General features: G+C 57.6%; 1 protein-coding gene across 1 annotated transcript in view; it reads right to left on the minus strand.

Moving 5' to 3' along the window:
* The window catches only part of SLC9A3R2 (SLC9A3 regulator 2), a 58603-nt gene that overhangs the window by 40334 nt on the left and 1241 nt on the right, over window positions 1-17028 (minus strand). Inside the window, exon 2 of the mRNA XM_038762854.1 lies at window positions 8524-8787. Within this exon, the coding sequence (XP_038618782.1) occupies window positions 8524-8787 (264 nt within the window). The remainder of the gene's footprint in view (window positions 1-8523; window positions 8788-17028) is intronic.

Below are 17028 nucleotides of genomic sequence, written 5' to 3' on the forward strand. Positions count from 1 at the left end.
TAACATTATTGCGACTAATAATTACGGTATTTGTTAAGCACTTACTGTGTGCCAGGCACTGTACTAAGCGCTGGGGTGGATATACCAGGGGTTGGACCCAATCCCTGTCCCACATAGGGCTCACAGTCTCGATCCCCATTTTGCAGATGAGGGAACCAGAGGAGCCAAGTGACTTACCCACGGTCACAGAGCGGACAAGTGGCGGAGCCTGGATTAGAACCCGTGACCTTTGGACTCCCAAGCCCGGGCTCTAGCTGCTACAGAAGAGAAGCAGCGTGGCTCACTGGAAAAAGCCCGGGCTTTGGAGTCAGAGGTCATGGGTTCAAATCCCAGCTCCGCCACTTGTTGGCTGTGTGACTTTGGGCAAGTCACTTCGCTTCTCTGGGCCTCAGTTCCCTCATCTGGAAAATGGGGATGAAGACTGTGAGCCCCCCGTGGGACAACCTGATCACCCTGTATTCCCCCCAGCGCTTAGAACAGTGCTCTGCACATAGTAAACGCTTAATAAATGCCATTATTATTATTACTACAGCATGCTGCTGCTGCTACTGCAACTGCCAACTGCCCAGATGGTCAGGGAGTGGCAGGTGCCAACCTGCCTACTCCCTCATCAGCAGAGCCATGGAGGACGGAGCCCGGTATATATGTTTGTACATATTTATTACTCTATTTATTTATTTTACTTGTACATATCTATTCTATTTATTTTATTTTGTTAGTATGTTTGGTTTTGCTCTCTGTCTCCCCCTTTTAGACTGTGAGCCCACTGTTGGGTAGGGACTGCCTCTATATGTTGCCAACTTGGACTTCCCAAGCGCTTAGTACAGTGTTCTGCACTCAATAAATACGATTGATTGATTGATTGATTGATTGAGTGGACAGAAGGCCCAGCCAGCCCCTCGCCCGATGCCCGACACCCTCACGCTCCCCCGACATCACCACCACCTCCGATGCCCTACCCGGGACCCTTCCCCGACCCCTCTCTCCGGCTGCAGCACGGATGAGACCCCGATAAGCGAGCGCCAGGAGGTGAGGGGCGTCCCTCCTGCCGGGCAGCCTCCGCCCCTTCCCTTCCCCAAGGGACTGGGAAGAATAGGAGGTGCAGCCCAGCGCAGAACGGCCTGGTCCGGAGTCGGGGGGCCACCTCCCTTCTTCCCCAGTGAGGCCTCGTGGAGTCCCCTCCACGGTGGTCCACTCTCCGGGGAATACCGGGCCGAAGAGCTGGTTCGCTTATTAACGCTAGCCGGACTCCCCGCTTCCCTCTCTCCTCCCACCGGCCCGGGCCCTGGACGCCTAAACCCCGCATTCATTCGGTCCGTCATATTTTTTGAGCATTTACTGTGTGCGGAGCACACAAGTGCTTGGGAGAGGACAATATAACAATAAACAGACATATTCCCTGCCCACAACGATCTTATAAGTCTCTCTCTTTCATTCATTCATTCAATCGCATTTATTGAGCGCTGACTGGATGCAGAGCACTGTACTAAGCGCTTGGGAAGTACAAGTTGGTAACATATAGAGACGGTCCCTACCCAACAGTGGGCTCACAGTCTAGAAGGGGGAGACAGAGAACAAGACAAAACATATTAACAGAATAAAATAAATAGAATAGTAAATATGTACAAGTAAAATAGAGTAATAGATCTGTACAAACATATATATAGCGTGGCTCAGTTGAAAGAGCCCAGACTTTGGAGTCATTCATTCATTCATTCATTCACTCAATCATATTTATTGAGCGCTTACTGTGTGCAGAGCACTGTACTAAGCGCTTGGGACTAAGTGCTTGGGAGAGGACAATACAACAATAAACAGACATATTCCCTGCCCACGACGAGCTTGTAAGTCTCTCTCTTGGGAACTTTGGGGCTGGGGGAGGGAGAATAATAATAACTGTGGTATTTGTTAAACGCTTACTATGTGCCAGGCACAGCTCTGAGCACTGGGGTAGAAACAAGCTAATCGGGTTGGACACAGCTCCTGACCCACATGGGGCTCACGGCCTCAACCCCCGTTTTACAGATGAGGAAACTGAGGCCCAGAGAAGTGAAGAGACTTGCCCGAGGCGATGCAGTAGACGAGTGGCAGAGCCAGGATTAGAAGACACAGTCCCTGCCCTGAAAGAGGGAAGGGAAGGGAGGAAAAGATAAATGGAGGAACGGAGGATTGGAGGGAGAGAGGGAGGAAATCACATACAGACAGGAATTTTCTGCTGCGTTATTTGCCAGAACATAGATGGCGTGACTTTTCGCTGCATTTCCACCAGGCCTCCTTGCCTCCTCCCCCACCAGCCCAAACCTTACCCCTCTCAATTAAATCCTCTTCCCTCCCTCAATCAAGCTGTCCGTCCATGGACCCCATTCCCTCGGCCCCCAGCTTCTCTCCCGGCCCACCGTACCTCCCCTGTCCCCCATCTTCTCTCCGGGCCCGCCTTTCTCCAGAGGAAAACCTGAGCGCTCGCACACTTTCTCCTTCGCGCTTCCCAGGCCCGGAAGGCCTCCGAGGACGGGGCTGCCGCCCCCGGGACCCAGCTGGACAAACGGAGGCCCAGAGAGGTCAGCGGGGGAGGCTTTCCCGAGGTCACACAGCGAAGCGGGGGAAGAGCTGGGATTTTCACCCGGGACCCTTGGCTTGCAGCCCCGTGTGTGGGCTACTATGGCTACGATCACCCTGGCTCAGACCCTCCTCCTCCTGCCTACTGCGGGGGACGCTATCCCCACCTTTCTAGGAAGGAATAGTGTCTAGGCCAGACATGGGGGGCGGAGTGGGGCATTCTGGCCCTCCTCGGGAGGTCAAGGGTCATGGGAGCAGTGGGTTACTTTTGAGCGGAACATCAATCAGCGTCACCCCCCAGTGTCGGGGAGAGGGGGGAAGGGGGCGGTCCAGTCCCCCCAACCCACCCGGAGAGCGGGCTGGGATGGAGAGAGGAAAGGAGGGAGAGAGGAAGCTGTCCCGCAGTGACATAGTCTAGTGGTTAGAGCTCGGGTCTGGGGATTGGAAGGACCTGGCTTAGAACAGTGCTTCCAGTGCTTAGAACAGTGCTTTGCACATAGTAAGCGCTTAACAAATACCCAAATTATTATTTTTACTATCCTGGTTCTGCCACCTGTCTGCTGTGTGATCTTGGGCAAGTCCCTTCATTTCTCTGGGCCTCAGTTCCCTCCTCTGTCAAATGGGGATTAAGACTGTGAACCCCCGTGGGACCGTGTCAACCGTCTCGTATCTACCCCGGTGCTTAGAACAGTGCTTGACACATAATAAGCACTTAACAAATACCACAGTTATTAATAATACGCAAGTCCAGTGGCAACTGGCGTTAGCCGGGCTAACTGCCCTCGATGCCCCTTCTGGCCTGGCCAACGGCCCCACTGGGGAAAACCGGCCAGTGGAAGAGCTGGGGATGGGGGTGCCCATGTACCCCCCTCGACTCCTGGGCTCGGAGAGACCCTGGCCAGGGAGGGGGCGGCGTGCCAATGGCCAGCCCATGAGCTGGGGCCCGGGGACAGTGGTCACTAGCCGGGCCCCGGCCAAGATTTCGGCCCTGCAGATGCCCTCCCCTTCTCTGGGGTCCTTCGCCCCGGGGTCGGGGTCCCCGGCTGCGGGCGGCGGGGTCTCCCTCCCACCGCCCCTGTATCCGATCAAGCCATCGGTGGTATTTAAGGAACGCTTCACCGTGTGCCGGGCACCGTACTAAGCGCTTGGGAGAGTCCAAGAGAACAGAGCTGGTATCCACCCGCCCGCCCCGGCCGGCTGTTTGGAAATGCAGGGCCTTGTTTGTTGTCTTTCCTTCTCCCTGGAAATTCCTGAGATGCTCCGAGCGGAGGGAAGGCTCTGTGGGCCAGAGGGGGAGAGGGGGAGCCGGGGAGGGGGGCGGCGGAGGGGATGGGGGCCCGGGGGAGGAGAGGGGGAGGCCTTGGAAAACACAGCTGTGTGTTGGGAAAGGGCCTGCAGCTTCAGCAGTCTGGGGTGGGGGCGGAGCTGGGACAGAGCGGGGGTCCGAGGGGGGCTCGGTGGGGAGCGGGCGGGGCTGGGGGGCCGCTAAGGGCCACCCCCTCTCCGATCAGGCGGCTGGAATTAATTAGCCGGCCCCTTTCGGCCTGGGAAGCCGGCACGGCGGGCCCGGCCGGAGCGCTGACCCCTTTCCAGCCGCCCTGGACTCCACTGGGCGGCCCCCCAGCAGGAGGGTCAGCTGACACCGGCCCCCCAGCTGGCATCTCTCCCGCCCCCGGCCCAGTCCGCCCCACCACGCACGCAGCTCTCCCCTCATCCTCCAGAGACCCGGCCCCTCCAATACACAGCCCCGGAGAAGCGACGTGGCTCAGTGGATAGGGCACGGGCCTGGGAGTGTGCAACCTTGGGCAAATCACTTCACTTCTCCGGGCCTCAGTTCCCTCATCTGCGTCCAACTCGATTCTCTTGTATCGACACTTAGAGCAGTGCCTGGCACACAGTAAGCACTTCACAGATGCAGTGATTATCATTATTCTCTGGGCCTCGGTTACCTTATAAGAATGATGGCATTCCTTAAGCGCTTACTACGTGCCAGGCACTGTACAGAGCACTGGGGTGGATGCAAGCAAATCGAGTCGGACGCGATCCCTGTCCCACGTGGGGCTCACAGTCTCCATCCCCACTTTACAGATGAGGTAACCGAGGCACAGAGAAGTGAAGTGACTTGCCCAGGGTCACACGGCAGACACATGGCAGAGCCGGGATCAGAACCTATGACCTTCTGGCCCCCGGGTCTGGGCTCTATCCACTGTGCCACGCTGTAAAGTGGGGGTTAAGAGCCGGAGCCCCATGTGGGACAGGGACTGTGTCCAACCTGATTGACTTGTATGTAGCCCGGCGCTTAGTACGGGGCCTGGCACATAGTAAGCGCTTAAATTCTCGACACCACCTGCCGTCTCTCGACTCTCCCTCCTGCTCCCACTCTTTATCAAGAATTTCTGCCCACTGCCCACCCCAGGAGACTACAGACTCCTGGAGGGCAGGGGAGGCGTCTTTCTTCCGGGGTCCTCTCCCAAGAAGTGCTCAGTACAGTGATCTGGAGGCATGTTGGTTGTGGGGGTGGTAATAATAATAATAACAATTATGGTACTCGTTAAGCACTTACTACGTGCCAAGCACTGTTCTAAGTACTGGAGTGGAGACGAGTTAATCAGGTTGGACACAGTCCCTGTCCCACAGGGGGCTCATACTCTTCATCCCCATTTTATAGGTGAGGGAACTGAGGCCCAGAGAAGTGAAGTGGCTTCCCCTAGGTCACACGGGGCGGATCCGGGATTAGAACCCAGGTCCGTCCGAGTCCCGGGCCCGGGCTCTAGCCACTGGGCCACGCCGCGGGTTCCCTCGAGCTGACCGCTGCCCCCCACAAACACCCCACCCCCCGCCCATCCTGAGGGGCAGGGGAAAAGGGCAGGGACTCCAGGCTCCCGCCTGTTGCTCTCCACCCCACCCTTCCCACCCTGCTTTGTACCTCACTAAAAATACCCCGACAGGAAGCCCCTCCTGCGGCCTGGGACGCCACCCCTGGAGACGCTTCCTGAGGTGGGTTAGAAATAGCCTGGTGGCCCCACGGCCGCTCCAGGGGGTGTCCCCCCGCCCCTCCTGCCCTAACCGCCGGACCCCGCTGCCCCTCTCGTCCCCCCTGGATGGACTCTTCCGCAGGAAGGGGAGGCCCGGGACACCTGGGTCCCAAGCCGCTGGACCACTGACCGCATGAGGGGCAGCACACCTGGTAGTGGCTGGGGGGTGGGCCCTCCCTTTGTCAGGAGCATCAGGACCTCAGGGAGGGGTCCTTGGGCCTGTCATGGGGGAGAAGAGGGGCCGTCCCAGGACCCCCAGCCTCCGGCCAAGGAGAGGGGCCGGGCGCGGCAGCTGGCGTTCCCCGCCGAGGCATGAATGGGCGGAAGCAGGTTTGCTGAGGGTGGCGCCGCCACTGGACTTTCTGGGCCGGGGGGAGGGGTGGGGCATTCCTGGGGCTGGACAATAGCCACCGGGGTCAACGGGGGGGTGAGGAGGAGAGGGGTCTCCCGCTCCAATCTCCCCCTCCATCCCTCAGCCTTCCCCTCCTCCCCAGTACGGCCCACCTCCAGGGAGCCCTCCAGGACACCCGCCAACCCCATCGTCCACCTCCTTCTTTGCCTGTTGGTCCCTCGGTCCCAGTTATCGCGAGCACTTAATAATAATGACGGTATTTGTTAAGCGCTTACTACGTGTCAAGCGCCGTTCTACACGCTGACAAATATACGGTATTTGTTAAGGGCTTACTATGTGTCAGGCACTGAACTAAGCGCCGGGGTGGCTACAAGGCCATCGGTTGGACACAGTCCCTGTCCCACATGGGGCTCAGTCTTAACTCCCATTTTATATATGAGGCGACTGAGGCACAGAGAAGTGACGTGACTTGCCCACGGTCACACAGCAGATAAGTGGCGGAGCCAGAATTAGGACTCAGGTCCTTCCGACTCCCAGGGCCGGGCTCTGGGGATGCCGGGGCCCACCCCCGGGGTGGGCGGTGGAGGGGGCACGATTCCCCGTTGCTCTGCCAGCCTTCACCAGCCCCCGTCTGACCCACTTGCCCCGGCCATGGCCATGAGGGGAGACCGGACACCTTTGGGATGGAACTACAGTCACCTACCCTACCCCCAGCCAGGTGCTCAGTCAGCTAGTCATATTTACTGAGCAATTTTGGGTAGGGACCATCTCTATATGTTGCAAACTTGTACTTCCCAAGCGCTTAGTACAGCGCTCTGCACACAGTAAGTGCTCAATAAATACGATTGAATGAATGTGTGCAGAGCACTGTACTGAGCAATAAACAGACTGCCCCCAGCGCAGTGTTTAGCACAGCGCTCAACCCCAGCAGGCACTCGGGAAATACCAGGGCCCCTACTACTGCTTCACCCGGCGGACGCTGCAGAGAGCTAGGCCCTGCCCTCGAGAAGATGAGGATGGGATTAGGGAGGGGTCTGGGAATACTGGTTTACCTGGGAGATGGGCCAAGTGGGGATAAGGGAGCTGACCCGGAGGAAGAGCGCTGGGTCTGGGAAGGGAAGGAGAGGAAGGAATGGAGGAGAGAGAGAGAGGAGGAGAGGGCTATCACAGGTCAAAGAAGCTGCCCTTTTGAGGGTGGGCTTCTGGTGGCAGGGAGAGGATCGTTTCCTTGGTGGGGGCAAAGCAGGGGCTGAGAGTCACGAGCCCCATTGCTCGCTGAAGTGCAGCTCTGCTGGGGTCACCTCGAGGGTCACCAGCTTGGGGGTCACCAGCCCCAGGGATGAGCACTTCCCCACCACTGGACCCCAGGACTCTCAACTGCTTCGTCCTTCCCTTGGCCTTAGCCGGGGCCTCTCGGTCTATGTGGGGAGAAGGGGCGAGCCTGGGGCCGGGGTAGCGCGGGAGGGGGACACCGGGGGTGAGGGGGCCAGAGAGAACTTTCGCAACAGCCCCTTCCCCCTTCTAGATTGTAGAATCAGGGGCCTGGGGCCAGGCAGGGGTCTGGGAGCGAGGAGGGGCGTGAGGTTGGGCTGGGGGGTGGGACTGGGTCCCTCTCACTCCGACACAGCCAGCTCCTTCCGCCCCCAAATCTTCAGCTTCCCCGCACTGTCGAACTCCTCAGCCCCCAGACTTCTAGCCCCGTCCCCGTCAACACTATGGGCCACTCTGCCGACGTGCCCCACGACGGGAATGTCACCCTTCCTCTTCTGCTTCACAAACAGGAAAAATTCCACCGCAGACTTGGGAAGCCGTGAGGAAATACAGTATTTTCCCCACTGGCTTCTGCAGGGTGAGCCCCCTCCTCCACCAGGCCGTCTCCCGCCCAGGCCAGCTCCTCTCCCCTGCCTTTCCTGTCCGAGGTCAATCTCAGAGAGCTGGGTTCGGATCCTCCTACCAAAGAGCTTCGGTCCTGGGGGCCGGCGGTGGGGGCTGAAAAAATGGCATCTCCCCTCCCCCGCGCCTCTGCCCTTCCATCTGCTGGGCACGTCCACCTGCAGGTCAATATTTGGCTGTCGGGTGTTGCGATGCTGGCACTGCCCGCTCTCGAAGGGGCTGTGTGCCAAGAATGAGGAGGGACAGATCCTAAAACTTGGGGTTTCCAGGAAGCCGGAGTGTGGGTGCGGGAGGGAGGGGGCTCCCGCCGAACAACCCCTTCGGGGGTCCGGAGCAGACGGGGCTGGGGTCGGCCGGCAGGAAAGGAGAACGTGGGAGGGGCTGTGGACCACCACTGGGGTCAGCCGGACTTCTCTCCTTCTGCGGCCAGGCCCAGCCTGTGCCCAGACGGGGTTCGGGAGACGGGGCTCCCTCGGTCGGCCTTCTCCCCTCCTGGATCCAGGGCCACGCCCGGCTGGATCCTCTCACGAAGGGACCCAGGAGGACCCTTCCCCGAGTCCTTCTGCAAACTCGAGGGTGGCCAAACGTGGGCCGGGGCCCAGCCTCGGGGGGCCGGACGGAGGGACGGTGGCGGGGGGCCGTGGGTTCCCTCTGGCCGGGTTTCCCCATCACCCTCTCCCCACTTACCTTGAGACTGCACTGAGAGCTACGGCCGGTCGAGTGTCTCCGGAGCCCCCCGGGCGGCTCCGGCTGGGGCTTCCAAACCTCGCCGAGGTCACCGTCGCCTCCTCCTCCTCGGCCGGGCCCGGGTCCGGTCCCCGGGGGGGCCCCGCCGTGCTGCGCCATGTCGGCCGTGCAGGTGAGGCGAAGGCCGTCCAGGTAGGAGTCCGTCTCGGGGTCGACGACCAGCAGGCGGGCCTGGCCCTCCACCGCCTTGATGCGCTGCACGACCTGGGCCGGGGGAGCCGAGGGTCAGCCCGGGAGGGCGGTCAACCGCCCGCACTGCCCCGAGTCGGTAGCCTGACTTCCCTCCGTCCCTTCCGCCTCACGGAATCCGGACGCCCCGGAAGGTCGCGCGGATCCCCGGTGCCCCCCGCCCGCGCCCTCCCCGCAGCCCTGGCCGTCCCTCCCTCGGCGCTCACAGCACGGTCTTTGTTCCGCACCCCCGGCCCGGGCCCGGGCGCCAGCTCCGCGGGGGCCGCGGGGCACCCGGCCCGACGCTGCGGGCCTGGCGAACGGCGGGCCTGGCGAGAGGCCGGGCGGCCTGCCTGGAAACTCGCCCGACGGCCGGGGTCGGGGAGGGACGACGAGGGAAAGTGGGGGAGGGATGGATGGGGGGAAGAAAAGTAGAGGGGGCCGGAGGGAGAGGGCCCCGGGGCTGGTCAAAGCGGGGAAGGAGGAGGGGGAAGGAGGGCCCCGTCCCCACCAGCCAGGACTGAACTAGGCCCAAACCCTCAGGTTTGGCCTATCGGCGTCCGGTCTCCCGCCTGAACTTTGGTGAGGGAGGAGGCGGCCCACATCGCCCTCCCCGCCACCGCAATCAATCAATCAATCAATCAATTGTATTTATTGAGCGCTTACTATGTGCAGAGCACTGTACTAAGCGCTTGTGCAGAGCACTGTATGTGCAGAGCACTGTACACCGCAGCCCCTACCTGGGACCGAGTGAGCGTGGATTTCGGAGCCGGGAGTCGGTACACCCAGACTCTCACCCCGGACCTGTTTCCTGCCCGTTGTGCGGCCTTGGACAAGTCACCGAACCTCTCTCTCAGATCCCTGGCCTCCCTCCCTCCCAGGTCGCGAATCCCTGAGCAGGGTGTCAAAGACAGGGGCTGCCTCCCATCTGATGATCTCTTATCTACCCCAGGGCTGAGCACAAGGTTTAGCGCACACAAAGTGCCCCTCTAGACTGGAATAATAGTAATAATAATGACGGTATTTGTTAAGCGCTTACTATGTACCAAGCACTGTTCTAAGCGCTGGGGCAGACCCAAGGTGATCGGGTTGTCCCACGTGGGGCTCACAGTCTTAAATCCCCATTTTCCAGATGAGGTCACTGAGGCCCAGGGAAGCGAAGTGACTTTCCCAAGGTCACATAGCAGACGGGTGGCGGGGCCACGACCTCTGATTCCCAAGCCCCTGCTCTTTCCGCTAAGCCAAGCTGCTTCTGAAAGCTCCTTGCGGGCAGGGAACGTGTCTACCAACTGTGGTATACAGTACTCTTCCAAGTGTTTAGTTCAGCACTCTGCACGCAGAAAGGGGTCCAGTAAATACTCCTGATTGCCTGCTGAATCAATACCATGATTAGGTGCGGGGGGATGGGGCCGGGGGCACGAGGCGTTCTCCCTGCCCACTCCCAGCTCCCAAATAATAATTGTAATAGTAATTACAGTATTAGTTAAGCATTTACTATGTGGCAGGCACTGTACTAAGCGCTGGATTGGAGACCCCCTCTAGACAGCAAGATGGTTGTGGGTTGGGAATGCGTCTGTTCATTGTCGTACGGTACTTTCCCAAGCGCTTAATACAATGCTCTGCACACAGTAAGCGCTCAATAAGTAAGCGCTTACTGAACCTCTCTCTCACCCCAGGGAACCTCTCTCTCACCCTGGGGATTAAGAGTGTGAGAACCTCTCACGGTAAGGGCTGTGAGCCCCCTGAGGGACATCCTGATCACCTTGTAACCTCCCCAGCGCTTAGAATAGTGCTTTGCACTTAGTGAGCACTTAATAAATGCTATCATTATTATTATTATTATTAATAAGTCTGATTGAATGAGTGACAAGCAAATCAGGCTGGACACAGTCCCTGTCCCACGCGGGGCTCACGGCCTCAATCCCCATTTTACAGAAGCGGCAACTGAGGCTCGGAGAAGCGAAGCGACTTGCCCAAAGTCACACGGTGGACAAGTGGAGGTGCCGGGATTGGAACCCATGACCTTCTGACTCCCGAGCCCGGACTCTGTCTGTTATGCCACGCTGTTTCACAATCCCTTGCCGCCACACGCGGGAGATAAGTATCGCCTGTGAGCTCAGAGCCTCACCAAAACTCCCCAGGACCCCCTCCTGGTAGCCCCCTGCCCGCATCCTGCCTATAGTCGGGCCTCAGCCCGAGGTCGGCGGCCCCCCGGGACCCCCGCTGTATATCCGGGGGCTAATTTAGGAGCTGGCGGCGTGGGGAGGGACATCCCTTAATAACAATTAATAATAATAATAATTACAGTACTTGTTAAGCACTGTTCTAAGCCCTAGGGTAGAGACAAACTAATCGGGTTTGCCACAGTCCCTGTCCTACCCGAGGCTCACACTTTTAATCCCCATTTTCTAGAGGAGGGAACCGAGGCACAGAGAAATGAAGCCGAGGTCACACAGCAGACATGTGGTAGAGCTGGGATTCTTCATTCAATCGTATTTATTCAGCGCTCACTGTGTGCAGAGCACTGTACTAAGCGCTTGGATTAGGTAACTGAGGCCCAGAGAGGTGAAGTGACTTGCCCAAAGTCACACAGCTGGCAAGTGACAAGAGAAGCAGCGTGGCTCAGTGGAAAGAGCCCGGGCTTTGGAGTCAGAGGTCATGGGTTCAAAGCCCGGCTCCGCCACTTGTCAGCTGGGTGACTTTGGGCAAGTCATTTCACTTCTCTGGGCCTCAGTTACCTCATCTGTAAAATGGGGATGAAGACTGTGAGCCCCCCGTGGGACAACCTGATCACCCTGTAGTCTCCCCAGTGCTTAGAACAGTGCTTTGCACATAGTAAGCGCTTAATAAATGCCATTATTATTACTATTATTATTATTATTAAGTGGCGGAGGCTGGATTAGAACCCAGGTCCTTCTGACTCCCAGGCCGATGTTCTATCTGCTAAGCCACTCTGCTTTTAATGCAGCCATGCAGATAAGGACAAGCATTGGGTGACCTGGCCAAGTCACTTCACTTCTCCGAGCCTCAGTTCCCTCATCTGGAAAATGGGGATTAAGAGTGTGAGCCCCACGTGGGACGGGGACTGCGTCCAACCTAATAAACCTGTATCTACTCCAGTGCTTAGAACAGTGCTTGGCACATAGTAAGCACTTAACAAGTACCATTATAGTAGAAGCAGCGTGGTTTAGTGGAAAGAACCTGGGCTTGGGAGTCAGAGGACATGGGTTCTAATCCTGCCTCCGCCACTTGTCAGCTGGGTGACTTTGGGCAAGTCGTTTCACTTCTCTGGGCCTCATCTGGAAAATGGGGATTAGGACTGTGGGCCCCATGAGAGACAACCTGATTACCCTGTACCTACCCCAGTGCTTAAAACAGTTCTTGGCACATTGTAAGCCCTTAACAAATACCATCATCATCATCATTATTATTATTATTATTTTTGTTATTTTCCAGGCCATAGGCCAGGACCCCAGCCTGGGCGAGTGTGTCTTTGCAAGACTGGTTTATAGCCCAACCTGTGGAAGGCTCCTCTCCCCTGAACCTCGTCCATCGCTTCAAGTCTGTCCCGAACCCACAACCCAGCCCCTCTCCCTGCTGGTCTCCCCATCATTGGCCTCTCCATCGCACGCCATTCTCCTCCCCGCCACTGCCCTGGACTTGGGTCCCTCCTTGGGGTGGGCCCTCATCCTCTCTGGCACTCAGCCCAGCCCCCTCCCCACCCCCGTCACTCTGCCTGCATTGTTACCCCCCCACCCCCCCGGTCCCCGGCTCCCATGCTGTTCCCTCAAACAGCCTCGCCCTTCCTGAGCCAGGCATCCCCCTGCAGCCCACCTCTTCCACGACGCCCACCCAGCAGGGCGTCTTCCTCTTCCGGCTGGACCTCTGGAGGAGAAACGGAGGTGCCGGCAGATGTGGGCTCCGAGGCAGGGGACTGCCCCTTTGGGGTGCTCCGCGTGGCCCCCGACTCCGGCCCTGGGCCCCTTTCGTTACTGGGTGGGCTCCATCCTCCCCATCCCCCCACCAGCGGCGGGGTCAAGAGGGGGTCCAGCTGAGACCCTTGGAAGACCACTGGCTTTAACCACCGAAGCTCGAGCCGCGCTCATCGGCCCGGGTCTGCCCGCCTGGGCTCTGAGAGACAGCAGACGGGACAAAAGAGAAATCAGCCAGAGGGGCAGTGAGGGATTTTAATCAGTCCCCGTCTCCCTCGCTGGGCAGCTTCGGCTTGGCGGAGGGTGGTGGCAAGGAGGGAGAGCAAGGCTCTCCTACCCATTTTAGAGAGGAAGAAACCGAGGCCCAGAGAGTTTAATTATAATAATGATGGTATTTGTTAAGTGCTTACTATGTGTGCAGCACTGTTCTAAGTGCTGGGGGGGGATACAAGGTGATCAGATTGTCCCAAGTGGGGCTCACCGTCTTAATCCCCATTTTTCAGATGAGGGAACTGGGGCAGAGAAGTGAAGCGACTTGCCCAAAGTCGCCCAGCTGACAAGTGGCAGAGCCGGAATTAGAACCCATGACCTCTGACCCCCAAGCCCGGGCTCTTTCCACTGAGCCATGCTGCTTCTACACGTTTAAGTGCAGAGGCGGGATTAGAACCCGGGTCTTCTGCCTCTCAGCCGGATGCTATTTCTGCTAGACCGCACTGCTCACAATCCCTCGCTGCCTGATCCCCGGCTCTCCCCCTAACACTTCCTGAGCCCCCCACCAGCCAACAACAAGCCTCATCCTTTCTTTCAGACTGTGAGCCCACTGTTGGGTAGGGACTGTCTCTGTATGTTGCCAACTTGTACTTCTCAAGCGCTTAGTACAGTGCTTTGCACACAGTAAGCGCTCAATAAATACGATTGATTGATTGATCCTCATCCCTCAGGGAACAAGGGGCTCGGGGGACCCGGGCCCGGGGAGGCGGCGGCTCCGTGACCTCTGGGGGCCCCGGGGCCGGGAGGGAAAGGCAGCATCCCGAGGCCCAGCCAGACTGGCCGTCAGGCTCTCCGACCTCATCTTGTGTCCAGCGCTCAGTACGCTGCCTCGCACACTGCCTCACTATGGTGCCTCACAGCACCTGTATATATGTTTGTACATATTTATTACTCTATTTATTTATTTATTTTCCTTGTGCATATTTATTCTCTTTATTTTACTTTGTTACTATGTTTTGTTTTGTTGTCTGTCTCCCCCTTCTAGACTGTGAGCCCGCTGTTGGGTAGAGACCGTCTCTATATGTTGCCAACTTGGACTTCCCAAGCGCTTAGTACAGTACTCTGCACACAGTAAGCGCTCAATAAATACGATTAAATGAATGAATGAACAACAGACAGACATATTCCCTGCCCACAGCTGTGTTTGTGTGCTAATAAGTTCAACAAATAAACCTATGTTTTCCTTGCAACAGCCTGCCCTTCCCTGAACCCACCTCCAGTGCCCTCTCCTCCTCTTCCTCCTCCGTGCCCCCGTCTTCCACTGGAAGGGATCCCAGCCTTCCCTTCGGATGAGAGGCCGCCCACCAGCCTATCCCAGGGGCTGCCTCTACCCCCCCTGACTCCCCCCAGCCCCATATAGGGCTAAGCTCCTTGGGGGAAGGAACCTTACGTCTTTAACCCTGGGAAGCTCTTCCAAGCGCTCAGCACAGTATTTGGCTTACAGTAGGTGAACCGTCAATGCCGTGGTTCGGTGGCCTGATTGATGGGTTGGTTGATTGATGATGATGATGATGGCATCCAGTGCTTAGAACAGTGCCCAGCGCTTCGAACAGTGCCCAGCGCTTAGAACAGTGCCTTGCACATAGTAAGCGCTTAATAAATGCCATTATTATTATCATTATTATTATTTGTTAAGCGCTTACTATGTGCAAAGCACTGTTCAAGGTGATCAGATTGTCCTACATCACAGTTTTACCCCCCATTTTACAGATGAGGTAACTGAGGTCAGAGATGTTAAGTGACTTGCCCAAGGTCACACAGCAGACATGTGGCGGAGCTGGGATTGACTGGGATGGATTGGGGATTCGGCTCCGATCTGGGATGGCACCGCCCAGACCCCAATCCGGGACGTGGCCCTCTGACCCCCACCAACGACCCCGGACTTGCTTCCGCGGCCAGGATGGGTCTCCGACTCCTGGCCGACTGCGCTCTGCTCAGGCTTGGTAATAATAATAATAATAATAATAATAATAATAATAATAATAATAATAATAATATTTGTTACATGCCAGGCACTGTTCTAAGCACTGGGGTAGACACAAGATAATCGGGTTGGACATAGTCTCTGTCCCCCACGGGGCTCACAGTCCTAGTCCCCATTTTACAGTTGAGGGAACTGAGGCCCAGAGAAGTGAAGTGACTTGCCCAAGGCCACACATCAAACAAGTGGCAGAGCCAGGATTAAAACCTAGGCAGGCCCGGGCTCTAGCCACTAGGCAACACGTGGGGCTCATAGTCTAAGTAGGAGGGAGAACTGGCATTGAATCCCCATTTTACCAATGAGGAAACAGGGAAGTGAAGTGACTTGCCCCAGCTCACACAGCACACAGTGGCAGAACCCAGGTCCTCTGATTCCCAGGCCCAGGCTCTTTCTCCTAGGCCATGCTGAGGCGGAGGGAGGAATGGGGGGTGGGGGGTTCCCCGGGGTTAGGAAAGAAGGGGTGGCCACAGGGTTGGGAAAGTCTTGTTACCTTGGGCAGAGTCGGGGCCCCATGTCTGTCCCCATCAGCCTAGTCCGCTCTCCTCACTTGACTAGGATCACCGTGTAAATAAAATTAGCCATCCCATCTACTCCCCGGGGGAAACCGAGGGAACAGGCAAGTGCCTCCTCTTGCTCGAGCAGCTGTCCCCACAGGGCGGCACGGCCGGAGGCCCAGGGGACCAGATCAAGCGTGGTTAGCTTTCTGGACATGCAGGTATTAAGCTCCTGTTTCCGCACAGCCTGCTTCCCTCCTCCTCTGTCGGAGACCACCTCCCCACAAGATAACCAGACTCTCCGGGCCCCATGGCGGTCACCAACCCGGGCTCCACTGGCCCGGCGGGACCCTCCGGCACAGGCCACGGGGCAGGAGCGGAGGGGTGAGAGTCCGGGGTTGTCAGCCGGAGAGGACCGGTGGTCAGCCTTGGGTCCGGAGGGTGGAGGTGGAGAAAATGTCCAGTTGGGCGAACTTAATCCCTAACCCCTAGGGTTGACTGGCCAGGATTCGGGGCGGTCACTGAGAAGAGGTTCAAGCAGGCTGGGGTCTGGTCCACCTGGTCTGAGGTCTTGAGGCTGACTCGGTTCCCCTGAGTCCAGAAGAAACGGGGGTCCCGGAAGATGGGGGGACACACGAGGAAGAACTCTCAGTTCAGCAGCGGGGAACCTTCACTGCAAGATCACATCTGAGACTCAGGGAGCAGCCTCAGCCTGGCCTAGCGGAAAGAGCCCGAGCCCGGGAGTCAAGGGGACCCAGGTTCTAATTGTGACTCTGCCACTTGCCTGCGGAGTGATCTTGGGCAAGTCACCTCACTCCTGTGGGCCTCGATCTCCTCCTTTGTAAAACAGGGATCAAATACCTGTTCTCCCTCACCCCTCAGACTGCGAACCCAAGGTGTCCGACCTGATTAACCCGTCTCTACCCTAGGTGTAGGCGTTGAGCAAATACCACAACTGTGATCATTAGTTTCAATTCTTAGGAACTAAAGGGCCCTTAAAGGGGCTCTGCCAACCCTAGGCCCAGGAGAAGAGGATGGAGAGGGGCTAAAAACTGCCACCCACATCAGTGCTTAGAACAGTGCTTGGCAAATAGTAAGCACTTAACAAATACTATAATCATTACTATTATTATCTCCGATTCAAATACCGGCTCTGTCAATTGTCAGCTGTGTGACTTTGGGCAAGTCACTTCACTTCTCTGTGCCTCAGTTCCCTATCTGTAAAATGAGGATGAAGACTGTGAGCCCCCCCGTGGGGCAACCTGACCACCTTGTAACCTCCCCAGCACTTAGAACAGCACTTTGCACATAGTAAGTGCTTAATAAATGCCATTATTATTATTATTATTATCTCCCTTTCTCTGACAACACATGCCTACCAGGACGGCTCCTGCCAGTCCCCAAACTGACTCCTTCAGGGGGGCCCCTGGGTTGCACCAAGGAGGCTAAAGCTTGCACCACCCATCAGGACCCTCGCAGCCCACCGGGACAGAGGTGTCCGCTGATGGAAAAGCACCTAGTCGGAAGGATGGTGTGGGAGATGGGAGGAGGGATGGAGATGGCTGGGGGGGAAGGTGGGATGGAGACAGGGGTGATAGAG

This window comes from Tachyglossus aculeatus, chromosome 21 (genome assembly GCF_015852505.1).
Source record: "Tachyglossus aculeatus isolate mTacAcu1 chromosome 21, mTacAcu1.pri, whole genome shotgun sequence".
Lineage (NCBI taxonomy): Eukaryota > Metazoa > Chordata > Mammalia > Monotremata > Tachyglossidae > Tachyglossus > Tachyglossus aculeatus.